Consider the following 21,860-nt stretch of genomic DNA (forward strand, 5'->3'; position numbering starts at 1 on the left):
TTTAATTTTTAAACTGGGTTTGAAATTCAAAGTAAATACATAGTTCGTTTCAAATTAGCAGTGTTGTCTGTTAAAGTCATTGCTGCATTGTTGAACCTTCCTAACATGGATCTGCTTTGTAAATGGTGTGCACAATGCATCTTTTGACTTCTGAGGTTAATGTAATGCTCATTCATTGTATTAGAAACAATGTAAATAGCAGCATTTTATTTACCATAAGGAGTAGAAATTCAAAAAGTGGATGCAAATTCAGGTAGATAGTATTAAACAAAAGCCTTTTCTCTGAAAAATGTAGGTTTCAGTTTAGCAGTTGATATTTTTCTTTTGACAAGCTCTTTCAAAGTTGAAAGATGGAAGAAAATGTAAAATTTTTATCCAGGAATTATTCACTGATTAGAAAATACCAAGTGATAACATGTTCAGGTTTCCAGAAGTATTGAGATGACTCTTCAAGATGCAGAGAGCTGGTTAGTAGGGTGTTCATTTAATTCCCAGTCTGATTAGGCATCTAACTTCCAGAAAAATCCTGGTAGGTATCTCAGTAACTTTGCAAATCTGGCCTGTGGTAACCAGAACAAGCAGTGTAGTTATGGTTAATCCTATTCAATAACATTTTACAGTGAACAGATTTCTAAGGTTTCTTGCAGAACTTGGGTCTCCCTTTAGTGCAGCTTGACCCAGTTGAGTACATGACCTAAAATAAATGTCAGCAACTGTTTTCTAATGATAGGTGTAGAAAGTAAAGATGTGAAATACTACTGTATAATTACATAAATATGCATTGCAATCCCTTGGTAAGGAGAGATTTGCCAAATTTAGCAGAACATCTATATTTAGGTACGAATTTGCACATAGGTTTCACCAGTCAGCTAGTCACAGTGTGGTGGGGGGTGGGAAGGGTTTGTTTGAGCATTAATGCTGAATCATGAGTTCTTGTGTTCTGATGAAATTGGGGCTACCCAGCTGCTCCCCCATGGCCTTGATATTGGGCAGCTCTTCTGTCTCCTTTCCTGCCTTGGAGGATGCTGAAATCCAGCTGTAAGGACAGCTGGATGGTGCCATGGGGACATTGTCCTCTGCTCAGGGCTCATACCATGCCTGCAACATTCACTTGACAGAAGGGTCAGTGTGGGGGGAAGGGGAATACACAGGCTCTCCCTTTTCTGTGCACACATGTGGCCTGGCCTTTAAAACTGGGAGCAGCTCCAGAACTGAATTGGGGTGTTTGTTGGAGTCCACAGCTGGAGCTCAGACCCTGCAGGTGAGGAGGCTGCAGACCTTCAACCTTAGGAATTTTGAGTTCTTGTAATATATATGAAGATTCCTTTAGAGTATTAAGCTGTTATTGGGGAATAAAAGTAATTCTTGGATTTAAAACAGAGACAAGTCTTGACTTAAATGCAAAAAGGAACCTTATGTTTCTTTCCCACTGAAAACTTCATGAAGCAAGAAAAATAACTCCTGCATCTTGTTTGAGGTCTCTTTATGGCACTGTTTAAGTGAAGCTCCGAAGCCTCACTCATAAAATGCTTTAATTTGTCTCCTGCAGATGCTTTCTTCCCTAGCAGCAACCCATGAGCCATGCAAACACCAACTAAAGGCCTCGTGTAAACCTTATCTTCCTAGTGGGAATGGCCTTCTGCTGGAATGGGATACTGTAAGCAAACCTCAGAAATCAGTGATTTGTACGAGTACTTAGGTAAATTTAGGGGGTTTTTGAATAGTGCCTGGTTTCAGAGGTTATCTCAAATAGAACCTTTCTGGCTGATACCTCATATGACCTTGGGCTATGATAAACTAAAGATTACTTTAACTTTGAAATGATACAGATACTTCTTTTTTGTAGCAACAGACTGCAGTAACAAGGTTGCAACCTTTATGTTATAAATCCTCTGCCTCTGACAAAGTGGGGTACAGGTGAATTACTATTTGGATTTAAGGGTTAATTTAGTTACGATTATATGCTATAGCTCTAAATACACATATATATATTGTAATAGAATACAGAGAGTTTGGGTTTTTTTTTTTCCCTCAACAAGTAGTTCTCCCTTTTTGTTGTGAAAGTGCAGAGGTTTTTTTTCATATTTTTGGAGGAATGCTGAGCAAGTGGGATTTATGGAAATACATCCTATTATAGGATAGCATCTTCTTTTTACTCCAGCAACTCATTACTTAAAATCTTTTTTCTTACATAATGCTGATTACTTGAAAAATTTTATGAAAAAATAGAAAATTTTCTCAGTTTTTGTAGTATTGCAAATCTTCTCAAGAAATAGAATAGAAAAAGATAGAAACCACTTATTATGATAAAATATAAATAAAAGAATTGGTTCTATGCTGGATCCTGTTACTTTTTTCCTGCTTTTTATGAGATGAGGCCCCTTAGTCACTTTTGTCCTTTGCTTTCTAGAGGCAGTTGAGATTTTTTTTAAAAATTATTTTCATCTTTAGCTCTTCCAAAGCATCCCAGAACATGTAGGAAAAATGCTGGAGACTGAGGGGGGTTACTCACAGTTGAATTCTGATGATGTGTTTGCCCAAATGCTGGTGGTAGCTGAGAAGAGACAAGTGTGGCTGGCCCTTCTGGCCAGGAGAGCTTTTCAAAGGTACTTTCCTGCATACCCATCCTGCAGGAAGAAAATACTCCTTAATAAATAAAAAAAAAAGAGGATGTTGTGGACACTGATCCAGCAGAAAGTTATCTTATGTGTTTTTAACATTTCATGTTTTAGCATCAGGTTTTAGCTAGGTCCCTAAGTTATGCTCCCTTGCCTTCAATAAAACGTAGGGATTACCAATTAACTAAGATTTTCTTCTAGGAAAATCTCTAAATGTGTTGAACTTTTCCCTTTCCAAAACCACGAATTAAACTAAGAGTGTCACAGGGCAAGGTAGGTAAGTCAGTCATATTTCAAACCACGGGGGAAGGGGATATCAGCATTTGGGGCTGAATGATCTGCCCCCACACTGTGATCCTTGGGCATGGTGAATTCTGAGCACACCTTTTTTTAGAGTATGTGTTCCTCCGCAGCCTGAAAGGGAGCCAGAGGGAAAGAGAGTCTCACCCAGATGTTTGGCATATAGGATTTCTTAGTATAAATCCAACAGCTTAGATAAATGCCTTTCTTTTAATTGTTTTAATAAAAGTGTTACATTTTTAAGCCTTTTACTGCTACGTCTTGAAATTTCAGAGGATCATAGCTAGGGCTGTCTGATAGTTTCTTTGAAATGACTAAGTGATGGCTCAGGAGCTGTGTTGGGGTTTCTGCTACTTTGGCAGTAGGACAGCATGCACAGACCTGTTTATCCAGGCCTTGAAAAGAATAGCTGCCACTAGCTTGTTCTCTGAGAGGGCTAGAAAGCCCAGGATGATTTTTAGGTTGCTATAAGCCTCTAGATAACTTAATTAGTCACTTTAAATGTTGAGACTCCTCTGTCTGAAATGTATAGGTTGGCCTGGCAATAGATTATTGAATTAGTATTGTATTCAAGATCCACTTGTATGATTTTTTTTCTATTTAGGCATTGGCCCCTTGGATTGAAAAGAGATTTTAAAAGGTCATTTCCAATAAGGCGGCTTAGAATGCTTCCCATCTTGGTTGGGTGTGAGCTTTTATATCAGCAAACAAATGCATTTATTTTGTCTTAAAAGTTGCCTGCACTTTGTTTTAATGCCTGGGATCTAATACTTGAGTAAGGACACCGTCCTGAAAGCCCTGACTAAATTGATGCAACCATTCTGTTTTATATTCTAATAAATCAAATACTGAATGATACCAGCTGTTTCTTGGTTCGAGGTGAGGAAAGAAGAGGGGCTCTTTCTATGGGAATATTAGATATAAAAAAAACAGGTGAGGAGGGAATCCCAGAGCACGTGGAGAAGATAGAGCACTGAAAACATGATTTAGAGTGAACCGAGATAGAATCTGTGAAAATAATGAGTTCTTAGTGCAAGTGGTGCTTATTTTAGTCAAGTTTCCTGGTCTTCATTCAAAGGTTTTCTTTGGTATACAGTACATGTCAAGAACTGGCACTAGTAAAGCTACTGGGATTGATGTGAATTTTGAATAAGCTTCAGTTGTCAGTTCCAGTTCTGTAGATGACAGCTCCTTGCTGCAAAAGATTGTTTTGTACATGGGGAAAATACAGTGATAATTATTTTTGTTTATCAGACATTGAGTATGTGATAGCTACAGGCTGGTTTTAACAGCTCTTTGGGTTTCTTCAATAGTCACGGAGATGAGTAAATCTTTTCTGCTAAACAGAGAAACTTTGTAACATTGCCAGTTTCTTGTACCAAGAGGAGTCAACCTGTGTGTTCTGCCTTAATTCTATGAGAGTTAACAGGGTGCAATCATGTTGCTTATTGTTGTGAAACAGTGTTTTAATAAAAAGAAATTGTAGTGTTCTTGATTCTGGAAGATCTATAGGTTAGACAGCTCTTTCCAGAGGCATGTGATAGGATGTAGTTTGGAGTATTCAGAACTACTTAAATGGCATAGTGTCAGTTGGCTGCTTAAGAGAGAAATCAGGTAAGTGATAAAATTGACATGAACCATTTGACAGCTGCTTGTCCAGGAATGTCTGCTTATGGTTCAGTATGAGTGCAAGAAAGTTGAAAACCAGGACCAGCAATCTCTGGAAAGGAAGAGTAGTATAAAACATTAATTCTAATGTATTATTTTATCTGCATGTTTCAAATAACAGCTGTAATTTTGAGAACTGAGTGGTGACTTGGACTGCCAGGCTTGAGACCCTGTGGTGAAATAGCCATAAAGGTGTCAGTCCTTGCTCACTGCCTGCTGTGTCTCCCATCAGTTTAGTCAGCTCGTGTGGTAACACATCCAGAACATTGCATTTCATGTATGGATGTTGGCCTTATGACCCACACTGTGTGTGAGGGCCTTTCCTTTCCTGCAGCAACAAATTGTGAAGTTGTGTCCACCTGTATTTACACTGTATCTATAGCAGCGTCTGCAACATGAACCTGTGTTCTGAAAGGAGCTCATGGCAGCCCAGATCCTATAGCTGCTTCTTTCATTAGCTGGTAATTGCTTAATATCTATGGGAATAAAGGCTGTCCTTTAGATAATCCTGCCTCCAGTCAGTCAGCTTCCTATTGCAATCAGAGCTAAACAGATTTGCACCTCTTCTCTCCCCAGCTCCCAATCTAATGCCCTTCCTGCGGAGCTGCTGCTGCTGCAGGTGATAGCTCCACTTAAAGGTGGAGTCACGGTCAGGTTTATGGCCCCACAGGAGCTGAGATGATCTAATGCCTTTCTGTTTCCAGGAGAATGATTTTCCAGTCAGACCTCTTTGTAAGTCTGTGAAATTCAGTAAAGTGGTAGAAAATTATTTGTTTCCTCCCCGGAGTTTTCTCCCTTTTTGATGTGTTAAAACAACCTATGAAAGTGTCTGACAACTGCCTGAGTTGTCACAAGGTGAGCAGTGACTGGAAATGATGCTGCAGGTACTTTATTCTCCCCACTGAGGTGGTGATGTCCCCAAGCACCCTGAACCCCCCCTGCTGGCAGGATACTGTGTAATCACAGCATCCATAGTGCCGGGCAATGCTCTCTTGGTGATTCACAGGTCATGGTGGCTGCTGTCTTCTTGGGCTGAAACTTTTGGTTTGTAATGGAAGAAACTGTTTTCAGAAATTACAGCTCAAGCCAAACAGAGTGGGTATGGTTTTATATAATTAATTTTGTCTGAATTGGTGTCCCCACTAAATCTATGTTGTTTCTAGGTACTGACTCTAGAGTGCTTCCCTGAAATGTTTATTTTCTTTCTTTAGCTTTGAAGTGCCAATAAAGGACACTGTCCTTAGACACCGCTATAAGGTTTTGTGAAAATACCCACATTAGTGTGTGTTTTTAACTCGTCCTTTACTCCTTCTCTTGAAATGGACATGGTTGTGCAGGAAGGCACCTTAAGCAGGTGCAAAAATGTTTGGTTGGGCTGGCAAGGTAAGAGTGTTGAAAAGTGCATTTTGTGGTAAATCAAAACCAGGCCTTTTGGTGGTGGTAAGTCCACACCAAGGGGGTAGTGCTGCACTTACTCGTGACAGGGAGCATCTAAGAGTGTCACTTCAGGGACAAAGTCATTCACTTTACCTTCTTCTTGGAATAATTATTTTTAATGGTTTTAACCGCTGACATCCTTTATATGTGGATTTTCAAGGGGTTTGATGTCAAATTTGAAATACAAACTAATTTTCAATCTTAGTGCTATGTCCTGTCACTGTTCCCAAAAATTTTTAGAGAAGGATTGCAAGCATTAATCCAATATTGGCATTAATTAATTAATTTAATTAATTAGTTTAATTAAGGACATGACAACATAAGCTGTTAGAAGTTTGGTTTATCAGAAAAATCCCCAAGAACTTTCTGGTGTGATCCTAATACAGCATTGCACATGTTTTTAATTATGGCGTGAAAATGTCCAAATGGAGTTATAGAAGTAATTAGGAAGGGTTTCCTAGCACAAAAGAGAAATTCAGGCTGTCATTTATTTGCATTAAAAGTAGAAGTTTAGGAGTCAAGACCTGGGGTCCTCATTGTTTGTAAACACTTCACAAACAGAGCAATGAGTATTGTTACCCCCAACTGTTGTTCATAGTTCAAGCAGTTCCTGGAAAATACAAGTTCAAGGAAATAATTTAACAGCACCTTTCTCTTTCCTATCAACTTTTTGGAAAGACAGTCTTCCCAGGAGCACTAGTGTGGCACAAATGGAAAGAGAAGGTAGAGGGAGCTGTCTCTGCTGCTGCCCTTGCCTGCAGGAGGAGGAGAGAAGGGTGCTCTTCTGCTACCCAGGAAGCTTTTCCATCCTCTGTAGCCTGTCAGGAGCAGGCTATTTGTGAGCAGGTCCAGGCTATTCTGGGAAAAGTACTTTGCAGTGGTGCAAATAAGGAAGATCAGTTTAGATTTAATATTAGAAATGTGTTGTAACCCTGCACGTCATTGTCCATCTCACCAGAATTACCAGTGTTAGTGGTGATGTTGGTGCCTGCAAAGTCCCTCTGCATCCCCCTGACCTGCAGTAAACTCAGTCCTGGTGTTAACAGATAAACACTGATGGAGCTGCTCTGGAGGGAGGAACCAGGGGTGTAACTGGATCTGCAGAGCTGGGAGGCTGCTGCAGTCCTGGCAGAACTTCAGGCAAGGTCCATCCTTGCTGTGGAAGAGCACGGGACACACGGTGTGGTGAAGCCCTGCCCTCGAGTCCCGTGCAGCTCCTTGGGTTTTGGCTGGGAAGGTGAAATTGTTTTGGCAGTTAGAATAATATCTTGAGTCCATGTGTTCCTAATGAGCCTTCCCAAGTAAGATGCTTATTAACTGCCCAAAGCAGCTCGCAAAATAATCCAAAAATAGCACAGTGACTGGTTACTCTATCACTTTGCTGCAGATCTGATTAGGATAGAGCAGAGTGCCTAAATTTTGCCACATGAGCAGTATATTATGTCTTCCAGGAATGCCAACATGAAATATGTTTGGATTTTTTACTTGCTTGTTTGGATTTTTAGTGGAGTTTATTTTTTGTTTAAAAAGCCATATTTGTTTGGTATATTTGGGATAGTTTTTTTTTTTACAAAAAGTTATTATTAATATGTGATCATCGTAGGTCACTTCCATTCACAAAAGACATCTGATCAATTAGGTAACTTCTCTCTCTGCTATTAGTGATAAGATATCCAACTGTTCATTCTCCTTAACTTTGTCTTAGTGTGTGAGAAACTGCATTTACAGAAATATCAGACATTCTGAGTTGAAAATACATTGAAGTTTATTCTGGGAGGCTGGCGGTGGTGCAGCTATTTTAACATTTTGCATATGAATTTCCAGTATTTTCACACTCAAGTTATATTTGTTTTGTGGGTATATTATTAAGCTCTTACTAAAAATCAAAACAAAAACTAAAAATTGATGCTCAACATGTGCTGTAATAATGGAAGAATCTGCCTTCCGGTGATACAAAACTATGATGAAAATATTGTATATGAAGCAAGATTTTTTGTGAGGTTTTAAATGTGGAAGGTCTCTGGAAGTATGGTTGCTGATGTAAAGAGCTGAAAGGCAGGAAGAGTTAAAAAGAGTTGTGAAAAGAGCAGACTGCACCAGTACTACCCAACTTGTATTCTTAAGTAAAAACTGTGTGTGTAATTTACTCTAATTAGTAGTGTTTGCACAATCATTTTTAAAAAGACAGCCTTGTTTAGAGGTTCCTGTACGCAAAATGTATCCCTCTTGGGGGGAGAGAGGTTCCTTGCATGCTGAGTATTTGTAAATGCTGAATTAACACTGATTTAGGTTCAGGAGATGGATTGTTACCTATAATATCCAGTAAATGCGTCCCAGTGAGCTTGGGCTGGCAGCAGTCGGGGAGAAATGGTCCATATCTTTCCCAAGGTGTCAAAACCATAAAGTTTTAGAATTTGCAGTAGGACAGCTTCTGGCAAGTTGCTGCAAGGCTGCTGTGCTTCCCTTGGCTGAGGATTGCTTGGCTCTTCTCAAGGCTGAACCCTCAGGCTTGCCAGGAGCCACTGAGTGTTTCTGCAGTGTTTGTTGTTCTCAAGTGCAGTTGCTTCAGTGGTAGGTGACATTTTTACTCCTCTTGGTATGTCCTCAAAAGGGAGGACTGCTCTTGAATGTAGTGGTGTAGTTGACAAAGAAAAATGTCCACAATAATCTAAAAAAATTTCTTGTATCTAGTTCTCAGCTGTATATAATGAGTGGTCATGTACACACAGTGGGAATTTCTGCCCTTCACCAGATCACACAAGCATGTTGCAATAGGAATAATATTTCTATCATATTAATGCCTTGTGTAGTCTTGTGGGAAAAAATGAAAAACCCTGACATACTCATGTAGGTAAGGGTGAATTTTCCCAGAGGTCAGTTTTGCATCAGAGCTCATGAGAGCAGGATGTCTTTAAGCTGGCTATGGACTAATCTAGAATTTGAGTTCTGCTGAGGGGGCTCTTACTGTGGGGATGCATTTTGCTGTCAGGTGTAAATAGTTCTCCTTTGTTTGTAGTACAAATGTGTATCACTGGTTTAGGTCACTAATTTTCTGCTTGTTTAATGTTCAACTCTTTCTTGCAATGACAGTTTTTTATTTTAGGACCATTGCTTGGACTAACCTAGAAATCTTGCTTCTCTGAACACCAAATGAGAGCCTGCTGCCTTACCTTTAATATTTGTGTCTGACTGGGATCACAAATACCCACTGAGATGTGGGCCTCATGTTTGGTGTTCCTAAAAAGTCACACTTGCACCCTGATTCCCATTATATTCCAGTGTTAGCATTTCCCTGGCACACAGGGCTGGCTTGGACACCAAGGGATAGTGTTACAGCTATTTACATATCAAAAAAGGGGAAGAAATGAAGGAACCCAAGTTGCTCTTGAATAGCAGTGCTCTGTGCTGCTCCCAGATCCTGTTAACATTGTTCACACAATGGAACACTTAATGAATTTGCAGATAGCCTGATTTGATTTTTTTATTATTATTAATTTTTTTATTTTTAAGTGTAAATTTTCCCTTTCCAGGGGAAATGAGACAGTAGTTTTCTGCTGGAGTGAGAAAAACAGGGGGAAGTATTTTGGGGAAAACTGAGAAAGGAAGATGAGACTGGGGTATGAAGTGGGAGAGGGCAGCAGTGGCTGAATAACAGGAATGTCTCATTTCTACAGCAAATCTAAGGCACCAATAGTGTTGGTACAGATATCAGACAACATCTAATTAGGAAATAGTGTTTTTATCTTAAAATATTACTGAAAATGGAGGAAATGATGTCTGAGCTTGGGAGATTCTGAAATGTATCTCTGCTCTCATTAGAGTGTGAGTCAGGTATCCTCCTTGTTTACTCTGGCAAGCTGTCATAAAACTGCAATGTGTTATGTTGAGTAATTCCATGGACTTGTGTTTGGAGGTCACGTGGGGCACTGGTGGGACAGCATTATTGCTGCTTGGTTGGAATACCTGCCTGCTTAATCGTTCTGCAGATCTGTTCTTGTCCAAAAAGCAGAGCAGACTGGGGTAATGCTGAGTGCCAGCTTGGAAACAGATGTTTTGGTGTTGAGTTTTGGTCAACTCTTGTGTTCCTCCTCAAAGCAAACAAAATACCTCTACCTCTGTTAAAATTACTTTTAAAAGAGAAATTAAAGGCATCTCTAAAACATTCCTGGCACTCAGATAGGTCCAGCTGAACCAAAATCATTACTGGTGGCTTTCATTAATAACATGGTAGATGAGCTTCTGGTGGCAGAGATATTACAGCCTCTTGTGGCTGCCTGCTTGGGTGGTTAACTGTGCAAACATGCATAACATTCATTCAGTGTTTAATCTGAGTTAACCTTGCTGTATTTAAGGTGTTTGAAATTGTAATTTTTGCAATTTTTTTTTAATGCAGGGTTTTTTCTTTTGTGATTTTTAACTACCTCTTCAGTGAGTTGACCAGATTTTTTTTGTAGTTTTGTTCTATGTTCTTGGCAGTTAAAACAGAATTATGATGGTACAGTTAGATTATTTTCGTGAGATTTGTTTTGGGTAATATTTTAGATTTACTTTAAATCTTCAAAAATGATAAAATTGTTTTTCTAACTTGACAAACAGGTCGAATCATTTATTTTGGACCAAGAAGATCTTGATAACCCAGTACTTAAAACCACATCGGAGTTATTCTTATCGAGTGCTGCAGAAGGTGCGGACTTGAGAACTGTGGATCCAGAAACACAAGCAAGACTAGAAGCCTTACTGGAGGCAGCAGGTACTTTCCTTGTCTAGTTCTTTTTCTGAACATGACTTGTACACAGATCTGGCAGCACATAAGCTTTGACACTTGTGAAATGTTCAGGAGTCTGGAAATTTCCCATGACAAGCAGAACATGGAAAAGAAGCTCATAACTCTTACAAGTGTTGCAAGTTGCTTGCTCCACTCTTTCTGTACATACAAAGTTAGAAAAATTAATTTGAATTAAATGGTAATTCATTGACTTGAGATTACATATGTTACCAGCAGGAGAATTAATGGGGAGAGACTAGAAGGAAGTAGACTTGCTAAAATGACTTTTTTTACCTGCTGCTTTGGTCAATATCTAATTATTAATTCATTATTCTAGAAATTTACAGGTAAAATACTTTTAAAGGTAAAGATTTAAAGGTAAAATACATTTTTCTCTGTTTTAACTTTCACAAAAGCATTTTCAAATTCTGTAGTTCTGAGGTATCACTGTTGGAAAATACATATTAAACATTCCTGTTTTGGAACCAGACCTGATGAACATAGTTTCCTTTACATTTATTAGCTTAAGAGTGAAAGCTTGACTAATTCAAATCCTCCTACAATTTGTGACTGGGGTGTTTGTAATGGATTTGGAAATTGATTGTTAGTTTCAAAATTCCAAGGACAGAAAGATATAAAATCCCTGCTTTGAAGCAAATCCCATTTGATCATCACAGGTTTATACTGAGACTTGTAGTATAGAAAATTGGAGATTTCAGACCTTACTTTGGAACACTTAAAATAGCACTTATTTGCAGGTGTTTAGATGCTAAGCTGTGTACAGTCTTAAAAGGAGAATTTTATTCTGACAAAGCAAAAGGGGCAGGGATTTGGGATTTGGGTTCTCGTTGCGTTTTGGATTTGAGAAAAACCCAACTTAGAACACAGCACAACTTTTGTCAGCAGGAAGTTGCAGCAGCATATCTGCCATAACTCTTGAGGACCAAAGTTTGTTTTGTGGGGAAGACAGGCTGTTCCTGGGATGCTCCATGCAAAAAATGAATTTGAATAATTTAGTCCCTTTTTAAGTGCTTTAAAAAATAAAAATTAGTTCCTTTTCTGTATCTGGTGGCTGCTGTGTCCCAAAGCCTAATTCTGGCTTTACAAATTGCCAGTCAATCTGACTGGTTTTATGGAGCAGTGCTGGGGCTGCAGTGCTCACAGGGATCTCACAGTATTTGACATATCTAGGAGGTATCTTTGCTGCTTGTAACACCTGTGAGAATGCTGTCTTCAGATTTCTAAGCAGTAGTTGGGTATTTGTCTCCAGGATTCGACAATTTGTTTTTTAGCTGAGGTTTCCATGTCTTGGTTTTCCCAAGTATACGAGCAGAGTGGAAGGAATCTGGAAAGGAGAGCAAATCAAAAAACAGGAGTGCCTTTGAGGACTTCATCTCCCTCTCTAAAAAGACTGGACACAATTAATGCCATTTGATGAATGTGTGAGATCAAAAGGGTGAAAATACTCTGGGGGAAGTTCTCTAGTTAAGCTGTACTTGTCTTTCCCACTGTGGATTGGAACACTAAAAATATCAGGCTAACCTAAAGAAGATGCTGTGAATCTGGTAGTTCATTAATAAAAGCCATAATTTGACAGTGATTGAAAAAGAAGCTAGTGGTTTTGGGAGATGCTCTAATATCTTTGCTGGATTTATCTGCTTGATTTGGCTGAAAATACCCTTTTTAACCCTAAGTGAGCTTCTAGGCTTCCATCATAGTAGCTTGCTGTTGGGCCTTTGTATTCTTCTGCAGCTTGGCAAAAGCAAGTGATTTCTTTTAGTCACAGTTCAGTCCACAGCATTAAGGATAGCTTGGAAAAAGTAGATGGCAAAACTATGGCTCAAACACATTTAAGGTCTTGTCTGTAGTTCCCAGGCATAACTTGGCCTTGGTTGTGATTATCCCCCTGTGATAGGCTTGATTCCACCTTACAACCTAGAGGAAAATCAATCTTGTGTTCAGTGTCTTGGATTTCTTGGGGGTTCTCACATGCCAGGTTTGTGGCTGTGTCATTAGGATTTTAATGAGTATGACTTGCAAAACTAGTTTGGCTCATTCTTCCTGAATCCTTTAATGCTCAGATCTCACATGGACATGTTGTTTATTAGTTCTGGAAGGTAAGTTCTAGCAACTGCAGCCACATGGGATATTATTCTTCAAAGTACTTGTGCAGAAGTGGTTTTCAACTATTGTGTACTGTAGGACTTGTAGGAGTTGTGTTTTGTTTGTAAGTAGCTGTCTTGATTTGAGGGCTGCTGCACAGGTGAGTGCAGAAGCCAGAGGTTATTTGAACTGCTTGAAAATGTTTTTAGAGGTTGTATTTACCCACCATGAGAGTGCTGGGGTTTTTTTCACTTGCTTGTTCGACTTGCTTATTCTTTTTCAAGGATTGTGGATATTGAAGGTGAGAACCTTAAGCCAAATTTTTAGCAAGAGTGTTGTGTCTCACTCCCCCTTGGCATAGCAGCAGTTACACACATGTACATATCCACGTCCACACAAACACAGATTTCATGTTTTTCTCTGAAAACCTGCCTGATTAGCTTCAGTTTAGACAACCATACTTTATTCTGTGAAAGAACAGGCACTTTATTAATGAACAACTACCTTTAAGCAGCTGTCAGTGTTTGTATTATTTCACAAAAAATAGTTCTACAATCTGAAGATTAAGAGACCATTGTAAATACCAGTTGTTTCCACCTTCAGAAGCTGAAAATAAGATAAAACAATTGAATCCTGTTGTTTGGCAAGTTTTAACCTAAACAAACCAAGTCTTGTATATCTTATTTCAGTTTAACTCCTATTAGCAGAGAAGGGATTTATAGGTAAAATAACCAATAGAATGAGAACCATCCTGCTTGGAGGATATTTCCATTTTTCAAGCTGTAATTAGACAGACTATTAGTATTCTGAGAGTGGAGTTCTGTTCTGCACTAGAAACATTTCGCTCCGCTGTTAATTAGGGTACTGTTGATTTCTTAAAATAATATTTCAGCTCTGAAGAGTCATGATTCATATGTGGATCTTCAGTAAGAAAGTCTATTAAATGCCCTTTTTAGGGGCAGTAGTTGACAGCTGGAGATGAGAGCTCTTTGCTGCTGGGAATGAGTGGTTAGAGTGTTCAGAGCTCTTGCTCTTCTTGGTGGGTTCCTTGCAGGTCCTCAACATATGTTGGTAAAAGTTCAAAGGGGGAAATTCTAACAGGTTAAACCCATTTAATTTTCTGTTCCCAACTAGTATCAGCATCAGGAAGGGGAAATGACTCGCTTGTGTTGTGCAGTCCTCTTTCTGCAGGTTGTTTTAGAGGATAGAGAAAGGTGTTGGTTCAGGCATGTGGCCAAATAAAAATCCTGGAGCCCCATTTGGCATATTCTACACCAAAAACACAGATTTCTATAGAAAGTTGTGAAATGTCAAAATGTTAATCCCTGGAGTTAAAATACCCTTGTTGATAGTGTTTCAGCATGGTTTGGCTGAGTTTTCTGGGAAGCGACATACAGTGTTACTGAACTGCTTTTTGACTTGAGGAAATAGCTTGGGTGCCTGTGTCCCTACCAGCAAAGATTTTAAGTGTGTTCCTTCTCTATTTGAACATTGAAACACTTTGACAATGAAGCATCAAAAAAAAAAGATGCAGAAGAAAGTGGTAAAGAAACTTCAGCTGCCTTTGGAGGACATGATGTTCCTGTTGAGTATCTACACAGGGAGGAGTTCTGTAAGCAGTGAGTTCTTCAGGACTCCCACTATTGTTTACAAAGAGGCTTGTGAGGAAAATATTTTGAGAGAGAGAATGTTGAGCCAAAGGTTTGTTTAATGAAACATGTGAATAGTCCATCCTTATGTTCAAACAGGGAGCAGAGTTATGCACATCCTTCTTTTTTGAAAGAATACTGAAATACAGTATTAAAGGTGGCTGGAGACCCTCACAAATGATTTGGTGTTTTTGAGAATTTGGGGGATTAATTGTTGTGTAAATGGTGAAAGAGAAATCGAGTTCTAATAATGTGTCAATTAATACCTGTGAATTTCAGTAGTTCTTTCAGGCATGAGGGCCTGATACTGCTCTTTGGGAAAGCTAATAGGGTGATGGTGGGGGAATAGGTTTTGTATTTTGGAACTGGGAAAGGCAAAAAGTAGAAGTGATCACTTGCTTAGCAGAAATATAGAACAGGGTTCATAATATGAATGAGCCTAGATGAAATCTACCTGCTTTAGGATAAACTGAAAGGTTGGAGCAGATTAAGCAATTGTGAAATTGAGTGCTTTCCTCTGTGTGTATTTCTGTTTCCTCACTTGCCAACCTATTGACCAAACCTCCTTTTTTTTTTTTCTTGTGATGTGACCAAACCCATTCATTATTCACTAACAGGGGTTACCAGGGAGTGAGCTGTGCTCTAAAAGAGCAGTGCCAGAGAGGCACAGCTTGCTTTCATCCTGCATCCAAGGGAACCCTTGGAAAGTGTCAGAGACTGGGCTAGAGAAATTCTTTGATCGTGTTATTTATGATGAATAAAATTCATGTGTGGACTTGGTGTTTCTTTTCTTAGGGCTGATGAGTAACTAAGCTGTGATTTAAATGAAGGTGAGCATTAGAAACTTAATATCTGAATGGTTGTCCAAACTCCACTTGAAACTGTAGAAGTGGGGGTCTGCAGAAAACAGATTCATGTTTGTCAATTTATTGGTTGCACCTCTGTACTTGTGGGATACAGGAAATGCATATCTAGATCTGTATTGGTGTTATGAAATAAAGAAAGAGAAACAGGGTCTTTTTTGGGGTGGGAATCAGGATTGCTGGAATTTGAGCAAAGGTATAACTTTATTGTAAAAACGTTGCAATATCAAATTGTAAGGGGTTTTAACCTCTTTCAACATGGCCAAAATCTTACCTTAGTCCAGTTATGTGATGGATTATAAACCAAGAAAGGCTTTTCACCATAATTTGATCTCATCTAAAATACTTGGTGTTACATGGTCACAGTATACAGACCAAATAAGGGAAACAGTTTTCACAGTCTGAATAGGCTTCATTGTAGGTGTTTCTTTAGAGATCAAAGCTGCCCTGCCATTGAAATCTTGTTAACTGGAAAGCTGCTGCCTTTTGAGATATTGGCACATTACAATGACTTCCTCATTTTCTTTCTTCACCATCTAAAGATTCAGAGTGGGAAGGAATATATGGTAGGTGAAACATACAGATTTGTTGTGCTTTTGAGTAAGTTGGATAAACTGAATTGTGTGCATGTAATTGAATTATTAATATTATATCTCTCTGAGATTTTGCATGATTTAAATATTTTTTTATATTCTAGTAGGCTTTTAGATTAGAAAAAGTCTAGTCTAATCCTGCTCTCAGTCCAATTAACTTCCATGCTTTGACAGTGTGTTAAATGTATCAGCTTCATATTTTTTAGCTGTTTTCCAGATGGATATTGCTGTGAAGAACAGTCTCATTGTCATAACAGTTAAATTGCTGCCTTTAGGTATCAGATGGCTAAGTTACCTTCCCAGCTCTGAAAGCTTTACTTCTGGAGTTCTTTGGAGGAGATGATTTTAACTTTTCTTCAGAGGGGATGGGGAGTGGGAAGAGACAAGATAAAAACTTACCAGTTTTATTTTGTGAAGTATAAAAATTGGCCAAGGTTCTCCTCAATCTCTCAAGTTGCCTACATATTTCTATATATCTGTATGTGTATGTCAGAGGTAGTCATAAGTAATCAGCAAGTTCTTCATGATTGTACCATAAACAATTTGTGCAATCCTCCTTTTATAAAGATTTTTTGAGTTCTGGATATAGTTTTTAATAACTTCTCCTGTATATTTTCCTTCTGCTGTATTTTATCTTTCATGCAAGTTGGCTTCTTCTGTAAGATAAAACACCCCTTGCTCTCTTGTTCCAGTATGAGGAACATATTATTGTTGGTTAAAAACATTTTTCCATTCGGTATTGATTTCAGGATTTCTTCTTACATTATTACTTGGAGCAGCCTCTGCCAAAAGGAATGTAAGGAGAATTTGGGCATGAGAGAAGCAGCAGTGCTTTATTGACAGAGGTGGGGTGTACTCAGTGCAGAGGTTTTCACCTTGGTCCATGTCCCTGCCTCCTCTCTCAGCACATGGCTGTGGTGTGGTGCTGTCCTTGGGATGCTGGGAGGAAGGGGATGGGAACTGTGGGAAATGAAGCAGTTACTACTCTTGGAAGTTTGAGTTCAGCAGAATGTGACTCTTCTCCTGAATTGTGTCAGGAGTGAGGAGGTAGACAAGCCTCCATCTCTTGCCTATATCTTCTGCAAGAAGAGTCTTAGTAGTTTATAAAAAAACCTCAATTACACTGACTTGAAATCTGTTAGCTTTTTTTATTGTTATCTGCATTTGTCAGTCACATAGTTTCCTTAGCACATGGTAATAAAATCAGAGTTTAGAACTGTTCAAAAGAGAGTTTGAGTATTGGCTGGATGCTTTGGGGTGTGCAGGTGATTGGATCTGAATCAGTCTATCAGATTTCCCTTTTTGGGATTTTTTTTTAATGTTCTGAAGCTTAATATTCAAATGTGGTGGCAGTAACCAGTGCCAGCCACTTAGCTCCATACTGGACTAACTGGTAAGTCAGGTTGGTAGTCTGGATGTAGAGCCACTCCTCCTGGAGCTGATGGAAATGTCCTGGGAGGAGTCATTGCATTGGAGCACGGCTGTTTGTTGCCAAAACAGTCTGGGTCATGCTCTGTGTCTGGGGACACCTGAGAGGAGTTGCCTGAGCTCTTGGGGTGGGCTGTAACACATCCTGTCTATAACACTTCTCTCAGTTTTATACTCTTATTAAATATTTGGGGTCTTTTAAAGTGTCAGAAGTAATAGATTTACTGAGTCATCAATACTTTGCAGTGTAACATGTGCATTGATTGGCTTTTTTAAAGTTGTTTACTCAACTTTGACAAAATGTTACTGTTGTATATTTAAGAAGTAATTATAAACAAGTTTCTAAGAGAACAAATGGTAATATAGTCTATGCATAGGGTAAATGATTAAGTTCTACTTATTTCTAGAAAGTCAAGCTAGTTTTCACCAGATTTTCACCAGAAAAACAAAATATGTGAAATATAGTGCCACTCATCTTTGATTTAGCTTATGGAAACAAGTGGCTTTTTTTACAGTGGGGTATGAGCATCTTCATTTCCTGCTATAAATTATTTTGTGCTGTTTTACAGACCTCACTTTGAAAGCTAAGAACTTCAATCTCTAAATTTAAAATGAGCTGTAATATATTAAACGTCTTGCACAAAAAGGCAGGTCATATTCTTTGTGCACATGAATTATTTAAATACTTGAAGATTCAATACATATACTAGGGTATGTTAAAAATTATTGCATTGCATAAAATTATCCTGGTTGTATTCATCAGGAAAGTAGTTACCGTGGGAGCAAAATGCACAGTGCAGTTCTTCAGGGACTTTTCCCCCTGTGTAATAAAACTTGCCTCCAAACCAAGAATTGTTAACTTGTCATTTAGGCATCACCTTTTTCTGAAATTCTGTACAGCTTCTTAACAGTTTTTCAAAAATTTGGCCGAAAAAAGTCTCAGTAGATTCAGTTTTATCTTCTTCTCTTCCTTCTCCCCAGGCAAATTCAGCTGTGCTTGTGCCATTCCTGACAGGTGGCTTTAGGAACTGGTTAGACAGACAATCTCCAGTGCTGGAAGCTCCAGAGCATGCCAAGCCCACTGCAGTCCTTGGGATGAGAAGGTTTTTTGGACTGCCAGTCCTCAGTTTTATGTACTGAAATATGTAACTCAAGGGTGAAGGGAGCACTGAGCTGCTTCTTTTGGAAGAGCTTTGTGAGGGAAGATGCAGTAAAGCAGTTAGTGGTTTTTAGTTTGTGACTGCTTGTTTAATGCATCTATCCAAGTTCAGTGTTCCTTTTTCCAGTGCAGCCATCCTTAGACCTGATTTGCCAACTGATACCACCCTCAGTTATCTTTTTTCTTTTTGTGTGTTTTTTTCTAAATAATCTCTAACCTTTCTCTGCTCTTAACTCATGTTCTTTAGACTTTCATCTTATTCTCCTCTGGATTCTCTGTACGTGATCTCTGTTCTTCATAACTTTATGCCCCAAATGAGTCGTGTTACTGAAGCTGAGCTCTATTGATGCATGGAGAGAGGAGTGTTATTTCATCTGTCCTGCAAGCTGTGTTTTGTTTACACATCTCCATTTGTTGTCTGCCTTTTGCCTTTGGTTTGCAAGTTGGATTTGTGTTTAAATCTACCACTACTTTTCTGAAGAACTGTTACAAATTATTCCATGTTTGTACAGTTGACTATCCCTGTGTATCTGTGTATATGTGGTTTTTTTTTCCTGACACACATGTTTGAATATATCCTTTAAAAAAAACCTTCACAACTCAGGATCATTATAAAGGCTAAAATTGTGTCTTTGCTTTCAAATAATTAGTTGGCTTTTGAGTAGTAAGAGGAAGACCACAGCAAGCAAGAATGTTCTAACCAACCCGTCCTGACTTCCAGCTGGTTTTGTCTAGTATTGCCAAAACCAAGGAAGCAGCATGTTTTGGAAGTCTCTAAAGTGAAAGCAGGAAGATTTACTAATGAAAGAAGAAGAAACTTCCACTATGGCTGTGCTTTTACCTGTTAGCCTTCACTTACAGCAAGAGCACCCAGTACCTAATCCTCCCCAGCTGTAGAGACACAGCAAGAAGTAGAACAACTTCATTTTAGTCTTTACACTGATTAAGAGGAAAGACCTGGAGGAAATAGTGACAGAAGTTTGTTTGGTAGAACCTTAATTGGCTGGACTTTTCCATACTCACTACTGGAAACAACTCCTTCCATTGGATTCGTGCTTGTTACAGTTTCTCTCTGCATTGTGCTCTGAAGAAACTCAGTAAAATTTGTTCTGTGTGGTGCTGTGACCTCTAATGGACAAAGTCTCCCATCTGAAGCGCCAGACCTTCAGAGATGTGGAGCTGGGTGAAAATGCATCTCTTCCCTTTTGTTTTTAAAACTGCAAGAGGATTCTGCAAAAAATAAATAGATGGGATGACTCCCCCTGGGATGTTCTTGTAGAGAGGTGTTAGCAGTAGATGGGTGTGTTCTTTCTTCAAGTTGGATCATGGTAAAATAAATTCCATATTTTCTTTCTGAAGACTGTAGTATCTTGATTTTTGGTAGTTTTTTTGGTAGTTTGGTACTCTAATCTACTGTGGCGTTCTCAAAGGTCTTACTTTCAGGATCTTTAGTTATGCAGCATGTATGTAATGATGACAGTATGCTGAAAGGCTGTGGATCATTTTAGGCAGAGGAGAGGGTTTTATGAAGAGTTTCTCAAATATTCTGTTTGAGACATGAATTTATATACTAGTCTGTGCTATACACCATTAGTGTGGTGATTGTTTTTTTAAAGAAGTGGTGCACTTAATCACTCTCTGAAAATACTCATTTTTTTGGCTTGCTTTGCCATTCATAATTAGCATAAACTGGGGACTAAAACTCTGTGAGCTTCTCAGTTAGCTCAGTGATGTTACTGACACTCAGCTTGCTCTTAGATCTTTGCTTGAAAATATAGTAGTATTATTTTCAAATGTCTTTTTCCCAGATAGTCACTGAGTACTGTACTGAGTTGCTTTGTGATTCAGGAAGGCAATTTCAGCCCATTGGGGCTCAGTTTGCCACTGACTGCCAGAAACTTTGAGAAGAGTTCAAGTGGGTTTTTTATCTATAAATAGCACTCAAATGTTACTTGAGTTTTTGCCTTCCTGCATCTCTGTTGTGCAGGGGGGTAATATCCTGGAGTCAGTCTCCACAGGAATGTGGTACTTTCCCTTCCTTTAGGTTACTCAAAAAGCAGAAAGTAATTCCTCTCTCTTCCCCTTGTCCCACTAAATAGGTGGAGTGTCTGTAAAGTAACTTGATTTCAAGGGACTCAAGCCCTAAAGAGGATGAGACACAAAATACTGAGCTGAGTTAGAATGCTAGAAGTCAAAAATAGGAATTCTCTGCACCTTTCTCAGTGTGAATATTTATTTTTTTCTTCTCTTGATGTTTCTCAGGGATATGTGAGGTTTTTCTATGCTCCTTACCCTCTCACAGTGGATAGTGCCATTTCCATGTTCCTCCTTCCCTTGTTTCAGTAGCAGTTGTAGCTCTTTGACATGTATCTTTCAGATTCTTGGAGCCAAGCAATTGTCAGATTTGAAATGAGAAAATCTTTCTCTCTGATAAGCCAGGAAAGGGAGAACCAGGAAATGAAGAATAATTGCCAACCATTAGCTGTGATATTTTTCTGTAAAATAATTAAATTAAATGTGTACATTTTTCCATATTTGATGGCACAAATTAAAAAAATTTGTAGCTTGCTTTATAGAAGTCATAATTTCTGCTTCTGGATCATTTAGCAAGTTGCCACCTTTGTAGTTGTATGGATAAATATTGTATGCACTACAATCTTAGCTCAAAATAAATTCCCCAAGAGTGACTGAGGGGTTTAAAACCACGTTGTACAGGCACACAGAAGCATTTAGATTCTTTCTTCTCTTCTTTGACATACAGGAGTGTCCGAGCTGATGCCCAAAGCTCGGAATTTGAGCGGAGCTCCTGTGATTCTGGGTGGGTGATGGCAGGTCTCTGTGCCCAGTGCCACTGGATGTGCTGGGATGTGCTGGGATGCTCTGGAATGCTCTGGAATGTGCTGGGATGTGTGTGCTCACGCTCTGCTGGGCAGCTGGGAGCAGGTGACTGCCTGGCTCGGGAGATGTGCTGACGCTGCTGTTTAACTGTGTCCAAACAAAGCCAGGCGAACAATTCTGCCCGTGGCTGAAGTTTTCCCTTAGCTAATCACAGCAAAGTTGGCAAGCGTGATACAACCAGCAGAGCATTTGTTTAAAGTCTATAAGTATAAAATGGGCTTGAATACTCTGGTGCTGCAGCCCTGGGGAAGGTGTGGAGGGTTTGTGGTAGGAGGAGATAGCAAGGGAAGGAAGAAAAGACTGACAAGGGAAAAAGCATTGGGCACCCAAGTAGTTCACTGTGGTTTTGCTGCTGTGGCAACTCATTCTGGGTTTTTGC

General features: G+C 39.1%; 1 protein-coding gene across 38 annotated transcripts in view; it reads left to right on the forward strand.

Annotated features, from left to right (window-relative positions):
* The window catches only part of ANKHD1 (ankyrin repeat and KH domain containing 1), a 99,441-nt gene that overhangs the window by 4,034 nt on the left and 73,547 nt on the right, over positions 1-21,860 (forward strand). For all 38 annotated transcript variants that reach the window (XM_086851903.1, XM_086851894.1, XM_086851907.1 and 35 more), the window contains exon 2: positions 10,620-10,773. In XM_086851903.1, the coding sequence (XP_086708029.1) occupies positions 10,620-10,773 (154 nt within the window). The remainder of the gene's footprint in view (positions 1-10,619; positions 10,774-21,860) is intronic.

Source organism: Cyanistes caeruleus, chromosome 15 (genome assembly GCF_971803275.1).
Source record: "Cyanistes caeruleus chromosome 15, bCyaCae1.hap1.1, whole genome shotgun sequence".
Classification (NCBI taxonomy): Eukaryota; Metazoa; Chordata; class Aves; order Passeriformes; family Paridae; genus Cyanistes; species Cyanistes caeruleus.